Source organism: Lytechinus variegatus, chromosome 5, assembly GCF_018143015.1.
Source record: "Lytechinus variegatus isolate NC3 chromosome 5, Lvar_3.0, whole genome shotgun sequence".
Classification (NCBI taxonomy): domain Eukaryota; kingdom Metazoa; phylum Echinodermata; class Echinoidea; order Temnopleuroida; family Toxopneustidae; genus Lytechinus; species Lytechinus variegatus.
Genome location: NC_054744.1, coordinates 6,512,795 through 6,531,703, shown reverse-complemented (window position 1 = coordinate 6,531,703; position 18,909 = coordinate 6,512,795). Strand labels below are relative to the sequence as shown.

Here is an 18,909-nt window from a genome sequence, read left to right as displayed (position 1 = left end):
GTCCATATTTTTGTCTCGCCCACCAAAGGTGAAGGCGAGACTTGGGGATCCAAATTATTGTTTATGGCAATAATTTAAGCAAGCAAAATGAATATATTGCCTTTTGTACACTGTAACTGATATTTTTACTTGCCTTTGTGTGCTGCAATTTGTGGGAGGTAGTATTAATGCAAATTATTTGTTGTAATTGTGGATTCCTGTCAAACTGTAGTTTTCAATTTGTGCAGCGTACCGCAAAGATTGACCGCATGGAAAAACGCTTCAGTAGTACCATTTTGCATCTATGTTAAAGCTCATCCTGTGACACAGATTTAGGTAGTTAATTGTGAAAAGTAGCCCCCAAAAACAAACAAATAAAATTGCATACAATGGGCATACTGTATCTAACACCTAACCTCATTGATTACTTCACAGATGTGCACGTCCTCTGAGCATGATTTGCCCAAAGCAGTGATACGTTTTATACTATCAGTCCGACTGTGATGGGGAGTTGCAAGAAACTTGCGATCAACTGCAAGTCTATTTTCTATCCCTAAATGAATCACAAGTCTCGAAAGTAATTAAGAATTTACCATCGATTCCTCGTCTGCTTCTTGAACAAGGGGTGTAATCTGATTTGCTACGGTTAAAATTGATCTATCAATTGTAAAATTGCATCAGAATATTTGCAATTGATTGCAAATATTTTCGTGCAATACCCTCTGGCCCATATTCTGAAGGCAAGGTTAACTATGACCACCGTCTAACTCTCTGCTAAGGTTATGGGAAGCCAAAATAAAAAGAAATCTGTTTATATTATTTATCTATTTTTTACCATATTTTGATTCCTCCATAATGAAGAAAAAAAAAAGTTATCATTCCCCAATAATTATAAACAATTTCAGTGTAAAATTAGTTAATAAATTGGATGTGTACTGTGAGGGATTAGTGCCCCAATTGGCTCTCCATAGTTTTAATTTAAACCTCAGTTCAGAATATGGGCCTTTAAGTCTCACTTAAGTTTTCATGAAACACCCCCAGATTTTTTTTTCTTATTTCTTCAATTCCTTATTCATGCTTCTATCACCAATTAATTTTTTGCATTTTTCAGGAAGATGAGCTTGATATGGAACATGACGGTCCCAACGGTCGTGTCTTGCCTCCAGTTAGTGTTCATGAGTACCAGAGATTGGAATCTTCCCGCTTTTCAGGTAAGCCTCAACCTTTGTAATCCTACATTTCAAAAAGAGGAATCTATTCAGATCATATTGTATTTTTAAATATAGAAGGCACAAGTGACTTTCCAATGTATCGAAAATGAAGTGGTGGGTATTGTTGCTTTTTAGTGATGGGAATTCGATTGCTGACGTGTTGCCGAGGGGGTCCAACTGGATGAAAGCTTGTAGGTTTTCTTTAAAACATTAAAAATATAATTTTCATATTAACTACAGAAAATAATAATGAGCTTCTGTGATGTATCTGATTATCTGTCAGAAGGGAACATTTTTCTTTTAATGTTGCCGATGCCCTATGGTCAATTTTAACTTTTGATGTGAAACCTTTCACCATCTCATCAATCAAATGAATTTTAAAATATTCCCTGCCTGTCATCATCTCTCCTCTTAGTGCCGTTGCCTAGCAACCAAGAGGGCCTTTTGCTGGTTTATCTCGCATCATTTAGGTAGCGGGAGTCTCAAAGTTTTGTGTCTTGCCTCAAAGGCTTATGATCAAGATTTCCATCCAATATCCCTTAGCCGACGAAATTCTGATTTACAAAAAAGAAATTTTCCCCACTTCGAGCCATTATTACCTTTTTGAATAATTCATTTAATAGATATTTTATTCACATGCAATTACCGAAAGTCCAAAAATTCCATCAGCATTCAAGGAATTTCTAGCGGGGTTTACTCAAAGACCTTTGAATCTTTTTGTTGTATTCAGAAGAAGGCAGGATGTATAATGTATGATTTCTGTTTTTTTCCATGTTATTATAACTTGAGATATTTCTGGAGAAGCGTTTTATGAATAGTATTAAATCATTCCATTTCCCGGCATCACCTCAAATGACATTATTCATGATATAAAATAAGATGAGTGATAAGGCTCTGTTTGATCAAGCCCCCTTGACATGAATGTGAGTGATCGATCGTGGGGTTGGTATTTATGTTTAATTGTATTGATCATGTTCACTCATCATAGAAATAAATTATATTGATCAATTGTTGAAGTTCTGTTTTACCAGGCTCTTGTACAGTAGTTACAGTAAATATTGATTTCATGAGATAGTGTGTAAAACCAAGCTTAATTTTCACTATATCATCGAGGATCTAGATCTGGTACAGTTACATAAACTGAACTTTGTGAAATCTTGAAATCTATGCTGAAAAATGTTCACACTGAAGATCACCAACACAGATAAGCGCACATGGGACAGCGTATTATTATTGCTTACTTGCCAATTTCTCAGCAATTACCCAATTTCTTCATGAATCCTTTGGCACACATTTTTTATTCATACAAACAGACACTTTGTGGTCATTTCATTGGATTCTGTACGAACTCATTTTGAAATCGTTACCACAACTGGCATTTATCTTTAAGAGTCTTACTACTGAAAATTGATTTTATATACATACTGTATATGCCTAATGGGGGCGTTGCAAGAAACTTGCGATCAATTGCAAGTTTATTTTCTGTTCCTTAATCAATCACAAGTCTTGAAAGTAATTGTGAATTTACTGTTGATTAATGATCTGCTTCGTGAAACAAGGAGTGGAATCTGATTTGCTACAATCAATATTAATCTTTCAGTCATAAAATTTGCTACACAATATTAGCAATTGATTAACACTCCGTCCCTCGAATAGGACGTTAAATGGAGGCCCCTCGTAGAGGAGAGTCACCACCTTTGCACATTTAGAACCCACTGCACTATTCGTATAAGAGTAGGGGGAAACCCCGGTGTTGTGGTCCACCTGCATTCCCCCCAATCAGTTATATCGGGAGGAGAGACCTGCGGGTCATAGTGATTCAGTTTGCTTTTCGCCTCCCATGCACAGGTGAGGCCAAACAAATAATAATAATGATTGCACATATTTTCTCAACACCACCTACACCTTAATTAAAAAAAGTACATTGAAGTGATGCATTTGATAAAGCTATTTTCCATAAGCCATAGATAAGATACAACAAAACACGCCCAAGAATTTTCGCATCTTTTTGATAATATTTTGTTGTAGACAACTGGCAGCTTATTACTTCCCTCACTTGGGAAGTTTGTGTAAAGCATGATTAATTATTTCATGAGTTGTTTTTGTAGCAGAAGCCAAGGCTGGTCATTTTTTGCAAAATCACTATAATTGGAGTGAAGTGATGCATGATGCAGATTTTTTTATTTTGAATGTTTATTGATTTCATATTCTCATCCCATGCGTAAGTTGTAATAATCCACGTATTGTTCCATGCACAGCGGTAGTAATTAATGTCCATGAAGATTGTCTCTCAAGGCGAAAGCCATCATGTTATTAACCTCGTTCAAGGCCTGAAATTAATGTCGCTTTTTGCTCATTCGTGTCATCGTCATTATTAAATATGTGATTAATCATACTTGTTTATCATGTGAGTTTCAATGTGCAGTCAGACTTGTGGTTCTAGTAATCAAAAGCCAATGAATTTTGCTGGAATTAATTTTCTGGGGCTTGTGACACAAAGCTATGCGATCGATCATACAGTTGCTTTGTACGCTTTATTGCACATACATGTAATGATCTTGCAATCGATCGTAAAAATCAGCTTTTAGGGCGATTCCATCCGTGCCGTATGGGACATTTTAACAACAATTTCTAGTCGCTTTGCTGAATGCTTGAGCAATAATTTTTTTTTTGTCAATGTTAAAGTTAAAGCGGGAATTAAGTGATGTGATAAACTGATAACAAAAAAAAAATTGAGGACAGGTGAATTAAAGGTGAAAATGTTGTGTTGTACAGAACGTCTTGTACGAAACGCAACATTTTCACCCCTAGTTCCTTAATGGAAAACGTACTTTTGTTGGTTGTCATTTTTTTCACATGACTGCCCAGTAGTAGTTAACCTAAAAACAAATTGAAGTACCTTGTTTGTTTGAAACGCAGGTTGAAAAGTGTTGTGAACGTGGCTGATTTTTCTAGCATGGAATCGCCCCTTTATATAATCAAATACTGAGCTTGTGATACAGGCCCTGATGTAGTTAGTTAGACAGTGTATGTCTCTTTTCCCATTCTTCATTAAGACTAGCTCGGGAGTCAGCAGAAGAATGAAAATAGAATGAGAGATGAGATGGGGGTTGAATTGTCAGAAATCCTTGTCAAAACCATTCATCTGTCTGCAGTGTGTCTTTGAACTAGCAGTGTCAAACCTTGCAAGCTTTCACCATTCTCATCCCACGTTCACTTCATTTCCATTTCTTGTCAGATTCATATGGGGGCGGGTCTCACCCTCACCAAGGTAGCCCGCGGCAACCACACCTGCCCTCCGACCAATCACATTCCATGGGTGACTCGCCCGACCTCGGCCATCGCTCACATACAGGTTACCATCATCAGCTCAGTCAAAGTGAGTCCGAGCAGTGCTCTATGTATACTAAAGTTAATGTATATTAAAGTTATGCATGAAATTGGGAATGCTGTGATTATGAAGTGCCAAATGGGGTATCTCAATTTCACCCAGAACTATATATTTTTTAGATTTTAATTCTAATTTAGTATTTTCCAATGAAAATTCTATGTCCATATGAATGAAATTTTGGCAAAAATATGCAATGTGTGAATTACCTTTTTTCCAAAGGATTATTTGAATTTGCTTGTTTAAAAAATAACCTGATCAGATCAAAACCTATTGGAAATTGATTTTAGCTTGCCATAATCAAGTCGCTGGAAATTAATGTACGATTTTCCAAAAGCTCCACATCAGGTCATGAATCAATTATTAACCTGGGGGGCGTTTCATGAAAGGACCTGTCAGACGTTTTATCCGACAAGTCCCATTTTATCCGACAGTTACCATAGTAACAGTACCTCTCAGCCAATCAACATCAGAGAAAGATGTCAGATCTGACAACTTGTTGGATGAAAATGTTGATGAAACACTCCCCTGGTGACAATTACTCTGGGTGAAGTTGCCCATATCTTCTAAAGATGGAAAGAAGAAAAAAAGCGAGATTAAATAAACAGTTTTTTCACAGTGCATGTATTTGTTTGTTTACACTGGGTGAAGTTTCCCCAAGACTTCCTGAGCTGGAAAGAAGAAAAAAGCAAGATTGAATAAACATTTTTTTTTTACATTGCATGTGCAACAACAATATTTGCTCACTCTGGTATTTGTATTTGTTTTCATTTGTTTGTTTTCGATTGTAAGCAAGTCATGCGCCTGTGTTAATTATTCAAGTAGGCGGATTGTTTTCCATAATTCTAGATATAACTTCACATGTACCCTATGTGAAGTTAAAAATGCATGATAATAATATAATATGTCCATTTATATAGCACAGTTACTATGTGCATATACTCAACTGTGCTTTGATACTTGGTATCATATTATTACCCCGGCTGTAGCTGAGCCGCCATATTAATAGGCGCTAAAGCGTTCAAGGAATAAATCCTACCGGGTACACATTCACCTCACCTGGGTCGAGTGCGGCACAATATGGATAAATTTCTTGCCGAAGGAAATTACACCATGGCTGGGATTGGAACCCATGCATAAAGTGCTTGGTGTCATAAGAGCCTCATTATGTGATAAATACCACCAAGTGTACATCTTATAGTCACTCACAAGCTTTACACTATACTGGTAATATCAGGGGGGGGGGTCCGCTTCAATTTTGATCTTTACATGTGACAAAAGAAACTTGGATATGCTGCTTAGAATATCTCTCTGAAAATACTTTGTCTGGAAGAACCCGAGACACCCTTGACTCTTGAGTTACTATGGCAACCAGCACAGATGTAATCTTTATAATCTGCGTAATTGTACATTCATTCTACAGGATTAAGGTTGTTGTTTCGTTGCTTTTCATCTCTTGGTAGATGTACTAATATAGCACACTGAATGTTCACCACAGATCATATTAGAGATAAAGAGATAATTTTTTTCCGAGTAAATGATACGGATTACTTTTCTTATCAATCATACTCTGACTTAATGTTGAACAGTAATGTTGCATGAGATTGTATGTCAACTTCCTGCATTATCATTCATTATCTCACTATTATCTCAGTTGTTATTCTAACCCTGTAGTGTTATATGCATCCATATAGATATCATCTAAACTTGCGCAGATCAAACAAAACCAGATGTACCGATAGGTGCTATTATATGCACCTGATCACAGAAAAAAAACAGCATTTTTCTTGTCAAGAATTCTAAGCAGTTCAGAAATACCACAGTGTGAAAATCAGAACTTGTAATAACCCCTTAAGAAAATACCTGAAAGTTTAGATCTGTATTTCAAAATTAGGAGTACTTTTAAAAAAGTTCTTTATTAAAGAGATTTTTGCAGTTTGAAAGCAAATGGCAAGAACTTGACATGTAGATGTAAAGCAAGGAGAATATGCAACCTTTGTATAGAATGCGGTTTTCTTGTTGATTCATAATGAAAGGAGCATTTTATCTGGTTAAAAGTGGTGAAAATGCATTAAATAGATTATCAGGAGGTATTTTCAGGCCTTCCAATTTCTCATGAGAATTTTTGCGTAAACTGGTGGGTTTGATAGCACCTAGTGTGATGGGACTTACCACTCCCCCCACACACATCACCACCACCACCCCAACTCCATCATCACCCCACTGATGTTGGTGAGATGATGTCACATTAATGATACAATAATATGAATACAAGTACTCATTTAAGCTCAGACAGATGCTGAACAGTTTAAAATGTTAACAGTTAGTTGAACCTGGAATATTGAAATTCAACTCCTGATCAAATTAGCATACACACCCACTCACTGAATAGATCCATTTACTGATCACATCACCACATTTTGAAAAAAACTCTTGCACCTGAAGCCGTTGCAATTATATCTGACTGTAATCAACCCATTGAGCCCAATGCTGCAGATATTCCAGGATTGGATCTATGGAAAATATGTATTATTATGAAATCATGTAATGTTCAATGGGTAAATATGAGTATCAAAATGTACTGAGTTGGAGATATAGAATAATTGTAAAAGCATTTTCAAAAAGACATTATTACAATAGTTGAATGGGATCTAGCTGAATTGATGAGAGCAATGCTATTTGATTTTTAATTTTCAAGGTCAATATATCTATATAACCATTATTGTTATTTTTACTCCACGGATTTCTAGCAGTTTTGTCTTTGATATTGTGGCAAAAAATGATAAAATATTCAACAATATAATGGAGGGAGCGGGCTGAGCTGATCATCCTTGCATTTTTGCATATAAAATTTGAAGTCTGATTACGTCACTGTTCAATATCATATGTGTGTGTTGGTTTTTAAACAGGACTCTAAGTCACACTGTGAAACATGCCTCTTGTGAGAAATGTCAAACGCACCATCTTCACTGATAAGTAAACCAGACTCACTCATGTTCCATACAAAAGTACATTCCTACTCCCACTTACTCAACAACTGATTTAATTCCAATTACGTCTGCATTTTACATCCTCCAACCCTGTCTTCAAAATACCCTCATTGAGATTGATGCGAAGACATTGAATTAGAGGTTGTTATGATGAGGGAGTGTTTTCCAATGACATATGTTGATTAGAATCCCATTATTGCATTCCCAAACTATGGCAGGCCATTCACACCATTGGTTTCTTTCTTGTGGAGCGTTGTGGCCCAGTGGATTAGTCTTTTGACTTTGAAACGGAGGGTCTTGAGTTCGAATCCCAGCCATTATGTAATATCCTCCAGTATTTGATTTATCCACATTGTGCTGCACTCAACCCAGGTGAGGCAAATGGTTGCATGTCAGGAATTTATTCCTTGAAATGCTTTCGTGCTGTAAAACGCTGCGGGGTTAAAGCCAGGGTAATTTATCCAAGTCCTTTGGAAGCTCATAATAATAATAATATAGGTATATTTACCCAGGGAAGCCGCTTCAGTTCCGAAAACTGTTCTCCCAGCGGGCCCTGCTATTATTATTACCCCGGCTTTAGCTGGGCTGTCTAGGCGCTCAAAGCATTCAAGGAATTTCTTCCTACCGGGTACCCATTCATCTCACCTGGGTTGAGTGCAGCACAGTGTGGATAAATTTCTTGCTGAAGGAAATTACGCCATGGCTGGGATTCAAACCCACGACCCTCTGTTTCAAAGTCCGAAGACTAATCCACTGGGCCACAACGCTCCACAAGGGACATAATATGATAATGTGATGTGTGCTATACAAGAACTACATCATCATTATCATCATTATCATCATCATCATCATCATTATCATCACCACTATCATCACCACCATCATTGCCATCATCACCATCATCATCATCATCACCATCATCATCATCATCATCATCATCATCATCATCATCATCATCATCATCATCACCATCATCATCATCATCACCATCATCATCACCATCATTACCATCATCACCATCATCACCATCATCATCATCACCATCATCATCACCATCGTCACCATCATCATCACCATCATTACCATCATCATCACCATCATTACCATCATCATCACCGTCATCATTACCATCATCATCATCATCCTTGACAAATCTGTCAAGGGTAGGATGGTAAAGTGAAAAAGATATCCTTTTGAAGGTTTTTTTTTATGTTGGAGACATTGAACAGTGCACTTGCTTATTGCTGAAGTCTGTTCCAATGTCTTTTGAAAAATTATATTTTCATTACCTTTCTGTGGTATTTGTTCCCAGCAGCAGTTTCTCTAGTGGAAAATGACTTGAGCACATTTAAGCCTCTAGTAAAAACCCAACATTATACCTGTAAACCCCAGCCCTAAACCTCAACATTATTGGATAATGAAATCTAAACCAAAAGCCAGCTCTTTTCTTTGTGGACCACTAGGTTTTATCCCCCCCCCCCCATTCAATAATCATGTAAAAGATAACATAACAAAGACTATAAATTGAATATGAAGGGTGGTTTTTTCCTCTCATATAATTTGCATTTTTTATTGTGGGTTTGAAGTAGTCTGCATAGGATGATGATGATGATGATAATAATGACAATATTGATAATGATGATAATAATGATAATAATGATGATTTTAATACCGATAACAGTAATAATAATGATAAACAAGATATAAATATGCGTTTGTACAGTACCATCCATCTAGAAATAGTCTATTGTGTTGTACTGCAATTGTTTTTACCCTGGCTTTAGCTCAAGCTGCATAGAGGTCGACCTCAGGCACTCCACAATGTATACGTTCTGATTTAGTCATTGCCATGAAGTTTATTAACCGATGAGTTCTCTTTCCAATTTTCTATTGGCAGTGTTATGTTCAGTCAGCATCTTCAAATCAATTAAAAGGCTAGGGAACTCCCTGAAGCAGCTACCTCAATATCAACCGTTCTTACTACTTATTGGCATCTTGTAAGTATCTCAGAAGTTGTCCTTTAAAGGCAAAAGACAGTAGTTGCCGCAAACAATTCTTTCTTGAGAAAGTCTTTTAAATCAAGGTTAATTGTCAAAATATTATCATGATATTACCGTCTTAACCTGTTTGACTACTGAATTTTCAAATTACTTTTAATAGGCTTTGAACAGGAACCACCTGTTTCCAGTAGACTTAAATGAAACCTTTGGAACAAGTAGGCTTGTGTCGAAACAGAAAAATAAAAGAATAAGAATATAGGTTTGAGAAAAATCGGACAAATAATGAGAAAGTTATGAGCATTTGAATATTGCAATCATTATTGCTTTGGAGATCCTCCCATTGGCAATGCGACAATGATGTGTGATGTCACATGTGAACAACTTTCCATTTAATGGACTATAAAATACCCCCAAAATGTCTCTTTTTGCTTTTTCTTATGGTGATACAAACTCTTTATCCATGATTTATTCTTTTTAAAAATCTGTATTACATTCCCTCCTACAAAAAGAATATATGCTTGACTGATGGCTGTGATAAAAGAGGCAGTTTAATTGAAATATATACTAATGTAATGGGGAGAGTTGTTCAAGAGTGACATCACACATCTTTGTCGCATTGCCAATGTGAGGATCTCCATAGAATTAGAGATCGCAATATTCAAATGCTCATAACTTTCTCATTATTTGTCCAATTTTTCTCAAACTTTCGTTGATCTATTTCTATAATTTTTCTGTTTTCACACAGGCTATCGTGTTCCAAAGCTTTCATTCTCCTTTAAGGTTAATACCGAGGTTCACCTCATACTTGTACTTTGTAATACATGTATAATGTTTTTTTAAAATTGGCTTCCTTTTATCCCCCATACTTCGTAATATAATGGGTTTTTTAAAATTGGCTTCCTTTCCCCCCCCCTACTTCGTAATATAACAGTTTATTTTAAATTGGCTTCCCTTTTCCCCCATACTTCGTAAAACAATGGGTTTTTGTCTCGCCTGCAAATCTTAACCTGAGGTTAAGTTTTTTAAATGACAGCATATGGACCTAGTTCATGAAACTTAGCCATAAGGTTAATCGAGTAGTACTGAACATCTTGCCTGAGTTTCATGTCACATGACCAAGGTCAAAGGTCATTTAGGGTCAATGAACTTAGACCATGTTGGGGGAATCAAAATCTTAACCTAAGGTTAAGTTTTTGAAATGTCATCATAACTTAGAAAATATATGGACCTAGTTCATGAAACTTATACATAAGGTTAATCAAGTATCACTGAACATCCTGCATGAGTTTCACGTCACATGACCAAGGTCAAAGGTCATTTAGGGTCAATGAACTTTGGCCGAATTGGGGGTATCTGTTGAATTACCATCATAACTTTGAAAGTTTATGGATCTGATTCATGAAACTTGGACATAATAGTAATCAAGTATTACTGAACACCCTGTGCAAGTTTCAGGTCACATGATCAAGGTCAAAGGTCATTTAGGGTCAATGAACTTTGGCCAAATTGGGGTATTTGTTGAATTACCATCATAACTTTGAAAGTGTGTTGGTCTAGTTCATAAAACTTGGACATAAGAGTAATCAAGTATCACTGAACATCCTGTGCGCATTTTAGGTCACATGACCAAGGTCAAAGGTCAATGAATTTTGTCCATAATGGGGGTATCTGTTGAATTACCATCATAACTTTGAAAGTTTATGGATCTGACTCGTGAAACTTGGACATAAGAGTAATCAAGTATCACTGAACATCCTGTGTGAGTTTTAGGTCACATGATCAAGGTCAAAGGTCATGTAAGGTCAATGAACTTTGGCCACGTTGGGGGTATTTGTTGAATTACCATCATATCTCTGTAAGTGTATTGGTCTAGTTCATAAAACGTTTAAATAAGAGTAACCAAGTATCACTGTATATCTTGTGCGAGTTATAGTAGTTTTCAAAATCAGCACTGTTGCTATATTGAATCGCGTGATGCAGGTGAGACCGCCAGAGGCATTCCACTTGTTTTAAATTGGCTTCCTTCCCCCCCTACATTTTGTAATATAATGGGGGTTTTTAATTGGCTTCCATTTTCCCCCCATACTTCGTAATATAATGGGGGTTTTTAATTGGCTTCCCTTTTCCACCCATACTTCGTAATATGATGGGGTTTTTTAATTGGCTTCCTTTTTTTTCCCCTCAGACTTTTGTGCCTGACCTTCTCAGCAGCAGTACTTTCCATCAGGATCTGGCGGCTTCAACCACACATGGCCACCCCATCTCAAACATCAGCCCATGAGTCCGTCCACCTTGAAAAGTAAGTCCCTAGGATAGGACCCAAAGCTCTAGGTTTACAAGTCATGTAGACATAACAGCTTCCACCGATGTTGGAGTAATCGTGGGTATTTTGGGGCAAAAGATGGGCTTATTATTAACATATGCCAATGTTGAGGGGTTAATGCTTAATACCAAAGTGGGAAGGGGGTAGTGAGGGGGGGGGTGGGATGGGGGCTCTGCCATAATCTAGAAGTTGATGTGTAATTTCAAGTTTATTAACCCTAATCGCACTAATTTGGTAATTTATAAAGCAGGGTAGGCGCCTCACTGGCCCAACTTAAATTATCTTCTTCATCGACTGCATAATCGTGCTAAAAATTGGCATGTATAATCTATGAAATTGCCTAATTATCTTTTGAAAAATCATATGATTCCATTGATTTTACTAATTGATGCATAATATAGGTGTATGAAGTAAGGATTCTGCTCTAAAATAAGAAATAAAGGTCCTAATATCGTTATTTGGGGTCTAGAAGTTTGTTGTGGCCTACATGTACTTGAAATTCTGCCTTCATCAGTTTTTCCTAGGGGGAGGGGGGGGGGGCTGAATCATGAAGCTATCGCAATATGCTATGCATGGCTGTATGCAGGTTCATAAAACACTGCAGCTTTTGTAAATACCATTAGAGTGATCATCTCCGAACCGTTCAATTGATGGTCTTATAAATGTTTACAAGCAATTTATATGTTTCTTCAGCATTGTACATGACCTATTTTAATGTTATCTTTCGACAGCATGGATAATATTGGGAATCTATTTCTATCAGAGCAACATAAACACCAAGAGAAAGTATCCCATATACAGGACACGCTTTCAGCCAATCTCAAGACATTATTACAGGTAATAATCTTGCAATATTCTATCAAATAATAACATGGTAAATATGTTTCTTTATGATGAAATCAATGAAATGAAGACTGCATTATTATTTGATAGGGTGATAAATACATGTTCCGGTTACTTTGTTAAAATCATCATTATGGATTAGGTTTAGTTTTGGTTTTCATGTAAATCATTTCAAGCCAAATTAAATCCTGGTGGAAGAATGATTTTAAGGCATGAAAGGAGTGTCCAGAAATTTTTGCACTGTTTGTCTTGTTTTCCTTCCCCTTTCCTTTCGAGGCCTTTATCGATTTCAAGCTGTAAGCTTAAGATGGAGGTCTCCCACATTTTGAAATGTAATATGTCGTTTATATGTATATATTTTTTTTCTATTTGTTTTAATAATTAAAAAAAAAGAAATTTTTCAGGTATGAACATTTCAATAAATATTTCAATTAGACTGTTAGAATGTATGTATGCATATGTTATTCATTATGTCATTTGTTTATTGTTATATATTGCTGAGATAAAATGATTACACTTGTAGGTACTTTTGTTATTGGAATGTGGAAATTAATAAATCAAATCAAATCAAACCTATGGTTTTAATCTTTTTTGTACGTCTTATTTGAATATCATGGAGTAATCATAATACACACATGAGCATGATTTTTACATTCAGACACAATCCATGCAAGAAAAAAATATTTTCTTATTTTTTTTCATCTTTTAGGTCCAGTCGTCATTACTACACCTGAACACAAAGTCATCTGAAAATTCGAATCCACCACATCAGAGCGAATCATCGCCCGACAGGGGACAGAAGGAGGATTTATAGTACTGGTCATTGGTCTGCTGCTGGTCCTACTAAAGCTGCAATTCATTCCAGACCTGACCGGCGCCCTCTGTTGTTGGTCTTTCAACAAGGAGGCTGCCATTCCTCTACCCTCTCTCCATAGGATCCAGCAGACCAACCCTTAACTTACTACACTGGCCAGTGAGTGGAACGCCATGCACGCGAAGTCCTTTGATATAGTTATTTCACTTGCTTGTGACGAGTTAGATCATTGACCACGTTGCCATTGAAGCCGACCTCCAGCATGCATTCTCAAACTGCTATTTTAACTCAGAATTAGTAACAGAGAGCCGGTGACTATGAAAGAGATCTCTTCACACGTGGCTTCCATTCGGTTACAACTTTTTTTAGCATGAAGATCGTTTCATATCTCTATTGTCACGAGACCACCAAAGTTGTGACGTCTCTGTGGTTAGTGAAATCGATCTGTCAGCGTGCATAGAAAGCAGCTCATTTTGTTCATCTTTCATCATTCCTGAAGCCCTTCATGCCAAACGATATAAAACGAGTTTAATTTCACCTCATAATGTTGCCAACAACTTTATCGTAATTGTCATCGTATAGTCGCATTTAAATGCGGAATACGACACTTGATGCTTAAAGAAAGTGAAAATACTAAGGATGTGTTTTTATTTTTTTTTGGGGGGGTGTTCAAGTTTCTCTTCCCTTATGTTTTATTTGTTTCACATTATTTTATATTTTGCTTCATCACTTGGCTGTCCAGTGGCTTGTGAGGACAGTATTAATTTGCAATATTGTTGTGCCATTAATGGATACCTCACGGTATACGATTTCATGTTGATTGATCAAAACATTCTTTAAGGAACCGTTTGACAAAAAACCCACCATCACTGTCATCATCATCATCGTCTTTGTCATCATCATCATCACTATCATCATCATTATCATCATCATCGTCATCATCTTCACCACCACCACCACCATCGCGTTATCTTCAGCCATGTGATTATGTTAAATGTAAACCTACATGTACACTTACATTGAGTGATGCCATGGATTTAAACCGGTGCTGCATGCATTGTACTAGGTATAAGTGAGTAAAATAGAAGAATACAAATGACAATCATATCTGCACTCTTTGGTGTAAAATGCTTGCTGATTTATTCACATTTTCATAGACCAACGACCTGTTCGTCTAATCACCATTCGGTCTGACGTTTCATCCACGTAACATTTTGCCAATTTTCCGTTTATAGATGATACCCACTATCTAGCATGTCGAGCAGAATGCATGCTGTGCTCATTAGAATAAAACTCTCTGAATGCCAATAAGAATGGTCTAAGAAATGAAGTAATTAAGTGCTTATTTTGGCTCGGTGCGTAGAATTTTCTCCTGGTGAGTTATTGTTGGTTTTTAGCCGAGTGGTCACTTCTAGTGGCTAGACAAAGTGATCATTAGGCCAAGTGGATTTTAGACCAAGTGTGACTAAACCAAATTTTACTTTAACAGTAAACTGAATGAAATGAGCCTGTAGAATTGATTGTGCTCCTGGCTGGCAAAGAGGTATTAAAGACTCTGTTTATTGTTTATTGGACCAACTGGAAAAGGACCAAATGATATTGCACTAATTGGCAGTTAACACCTGATGATTTGAAATGAGAATTTCTGTGAAGGAAAAGTTTAATTTACTTATATCTTCCATTCCTAGATAAAAATGTTATAGACCAATTTGTTGAATCCAATTTGCTATTAAAGATAATTTGATGTTTATATACTTGACAAGATTTGAGGCAAACTTAACTACAGTAAAACCGGTGTTCATGACAAAAACAGTGAATTGCTTTTTTATCTCGTTATGACACTATAAACAAAAATCAATGCAAAATTGGAGATCAGTGAAATCATAGCTAAGAAGTCATTTCGATAGTATTTATTATTAAATGTTTAGTGGTCACAAAATTGAAGTTTTCTTAACTACTTGAAGATAAAGGATGAAATCCATATCAAGGCACTTCAGTGGACATGAAGTCTGCTTTTGACAATGTGTATTCTATCAATGAAACTTTCATTACATGAAAGTCACACAGACTTCATGTTATAAAGGCATAGAAATTGAATGTCACACAAGTACTTAAGTCATACTCAACTTAAAGGTCAAGTCCACCTCAGAAAAATGTTCTATTGAATAAATAGAGAAAAATCTGACAAGCACAATGCGGAAATTTTCATCAAAATTGGAATTAAAATAAGAAAGTTATGACATTTCAAAGTTTCCCTTATTTTTAACAAAATAGTTATATGAACGAGCCAGTTACATCCAAATGAGTGAGTCGACGATGTCACTCACTCACTATTTCTTTTGTTTTTTATTGTTTGAATTATACAATATTTCAATTTTTACGAATTTGACAATTAGGACCTCCTTGCCTGAAGCGCAAAATGTTAAAATAATGGAATTCTACGTGTGGGGTGGAATGAAACTTCATTTCACATGACAATGACGAGAAAATCAAAATATATCATATTTCATGTAATAAAATACAAAAGAAATAGTGAGTGAGTGATGTCATCAGTTCTCTCATTTGCATACCGACCGAGATGTGCATATAACTGTTTTGTGAAATGAAGCGAAACTTCAAAATGTCATAACTTTCTTATTTTACATCCGATTTTGATGAAATTTTCAGTGTTATGCTTGTTGAATTTTTCTCTTTTTATTCAAATCAAGTTTTTGTTGGGGTGGACTTGTCCTTTAAAATGATGGGGGAAATTATACAAATACAACATAAGACTGATTCACACAAAGACTTTTAGTTGTACTTAAAGGTGAAGGAAAGTAATTGAAGCAAACGATTATTTCATGAGAGCGCTTTTCAAATTAATGTCAATTACCACCATATTATCACAGGGTAGCTCTGGTGACACCGAAATCAACTTAGCTTTGTAAAATCATGAAATCTTAGCGGAAATTGATAATTCTGTTAACTAACAAGAAAAGGCATATGCGGGAATGTGTATTAATATTGCTTGGAAAAATACCCAACATTTTATGGGATTCTGTGCTTATTTGCTCATTTCTTAGCAATTACATTTTTTTCGGAGCCAATTGAAACATATTATTATTTAATTTATACAAACTCTTGGGTGGTCATTTTATTGGATTCGGTTGGAACTCATTTTGAGATTGTTACCAGACCTGGTATTTATCTTTAAACAGCAACATTTAGTGTTACTTTACTGAGGCATAATCTCATTAGGGACTGATTTCATCAGGGGATGATGCACCCACATCGGTCTTAATTCTTTGTGAAATGCCCCCCCCCTGGCCCCCTACCCCTTCGGTGTAATTCCAATTCACCAAAACCACAAACTTTCTGTAGATTTGGATGTCGATTCCTTCCAATGGATACTTTAATTTTCACTTCTGATTCTGTTATAATAGTTGTTAAAAAAAATTGAAGAATAATCACGAAGACATGAGCATTATAATTAAGTGCAATTAACAATGATATGTGGAAAGAAAGTCAGAACTTTAGGGGGAACTTTCAAAATGTGAAACTATAGGAGCTGTTTGACTTGTGACATTGTAGTTTAGCTTAATGATTCTATGACATAGGCTAAATTTGATCATTTAAAAGATGCAAAAGCCAGTTGAAGGGACCATATTTTCCAGAGATAAATGATTCTTCTCTCCTTTCCTTTATAGCATGCTATTATAAGTCATTAAACAAACAATAATAATGTTGTTTTTGGTCCATTTATTTCCTCCGGGAGAATGGTCATTCGTATGAAATTCATATCTCAAACTTAATCTGTGATTTGAAGAAGGTGGGACATTTTTCACTGAAAGTCTTTCAGACCAATTTATGTCAACTTTTGTGTGTAAATCTGTATTTTGTAGAGAATTTATGATTATGAAAATTATGTATGTGACAAAAAGAGGGTATGCTATTATATACAGTATATTATATTTGATAAGAAATCTAATTTATAATGATGAAGAATGAATGCATTTATATGTTATTATGTGTGACTTGCATGAATATTAACTTTACATATTCTAATTTTTGCACCCCTTAAATTCCTTATTTCTACATCAAACTGTAGAAATCTGAAATTTAATCTTTTTTTCTTTTAAAAATTCATGGATCATAATGTAAAGGTCTCAAGTGTTTTATATGTGATTTGTGCAATTATAGGCCTGCTATTAAAACAGGTAGTATTTCAGAATTTCTTTTTACACTTTTTCTGTTTTCTTTACTTTAAAATGTCATTTTAGCTGTTTGCCTCACAAGTTTGTTCGTGAATAGGTACAGCAATGTATGTATGTATGTAAGATGTTCATGTACACCAAATACTTTTATCCTTGTAATGGACAAAAATACTAAGCATTCTTTTCGAAAGATGCTCAATAATAGGGATTTAAAAATCGAGTTTGTACTATCCTTGTTTTGTAGGTAAATTCATTCTGGACATTAAATGTCACTTTTCATTGTCACTTTCCATTTTCACTTTTACATTCTCCATTTAGCATTGTTACTGGAGCTCAACTGTGTTAGAATTAATACATATGATGCGTTACTTACATACTTGTAAACATAATTTTCTGTCCATTTTCAAGCAACAGATACATGTACATCCAAAGTAATACATTTATGCTTTACATACTGCTGCTGTTATAAGAAATCATCTCCTAGAAAGGGTATAACATGAATCGTATAAACACATGTAATATGTTCTTAGAATATTTCTATCCAGTAAGATATTTTTATAAGAAATGTATCAAACTTTAGTGAAAATTGACAATTCAGTGCCCAGCATTTCTTAACCCCTTCTGAAATATGGGGTTTTGGATTCGAGACTGGGACTCAAATAGATATATTCTTGTAAATAGAGATCTAATGGAAATCTGTAAAAATGGTATTTAAATGGCCAAAGGCATCAGTCACTTGTCAGCTAAAACAAAATCAGAATTATAATCACAATTATTTATATTTATATAGGCTATTATGTACTTCAATTCTGTAAATACTAAAATATGAAGTAAAAGAATATATACTTTCATTTATAATCATTCAGATTCAAAGATAACTAAAATGATTAAACATGAACCAAATTTATTGAATGATACCTATATTGTGGATGTCAAATATTTTCTATGATAGTAAAAATGTTTTTGCTACTCTGCTATATATCTGAAATACCCATTTTCCTTTAAGTTCAGAAAGGGAATGTATTGATAGCTAAAGCCTAAGCCTTACAGGGAGATGTCTGCCTGTCAAGTTGTTTTAAAAACAACAAAACTGAACATTTTAATGAAGTTTTCCCAAACTGAAACATTCATTGAAGAACATAAAAAAGGTCATGAACTTGCGTCTTTG

General features: G+C 35.5%; 1 protein-coding gene across 4 annotated transcripts in view; it reads left to right on the top strand.

Moving 5' to 3' along the window:
• Window positions 1-14,969, top strand: part of LOC121415155 (uncharacterized membrane protein C20F10.07-like) — a 47,663-nt gene extending 32,694 nt beyond the window's left edge. For 3 of the 4 annotated variants that reach the window (XM_041608290.1, XM_041608292.1, XM_041608291.1), the window contains exons 8-13: window positions 1,091-1,190; window positions 4,429-4,569; window positions 9,466-9,565; window positions 11,754-11,867; window positions 12,623-12,728; window positions 13,444-14,969. In XM_041608290.1, coding sequence (XP_041464224.1) covers window positions 1,091-1,190; window positions 4,429-4,569; window positions 9,466-9,565; window positions 11,754-11,867; window positions 12,623-12,728; window positions 13,444-13,548 — 666 coding nt within the window. In that variant the 3' untranslated portion in view covers window positions 13,549-14,969. The remainder of the gene's footprint in view (window positions 1-1,090; window positions 1,191-4,428; window positions 4,570-9,465; window positions 9,566-11,753; window positions 11,868-12,622; window positions 12,729-13,443) is intronic. The other variant, XM_041608293.1, reaches the window with a different exon arrangement.
• Window positions 14,970-18,909: the final 3,940 nt, after the last annotated feature.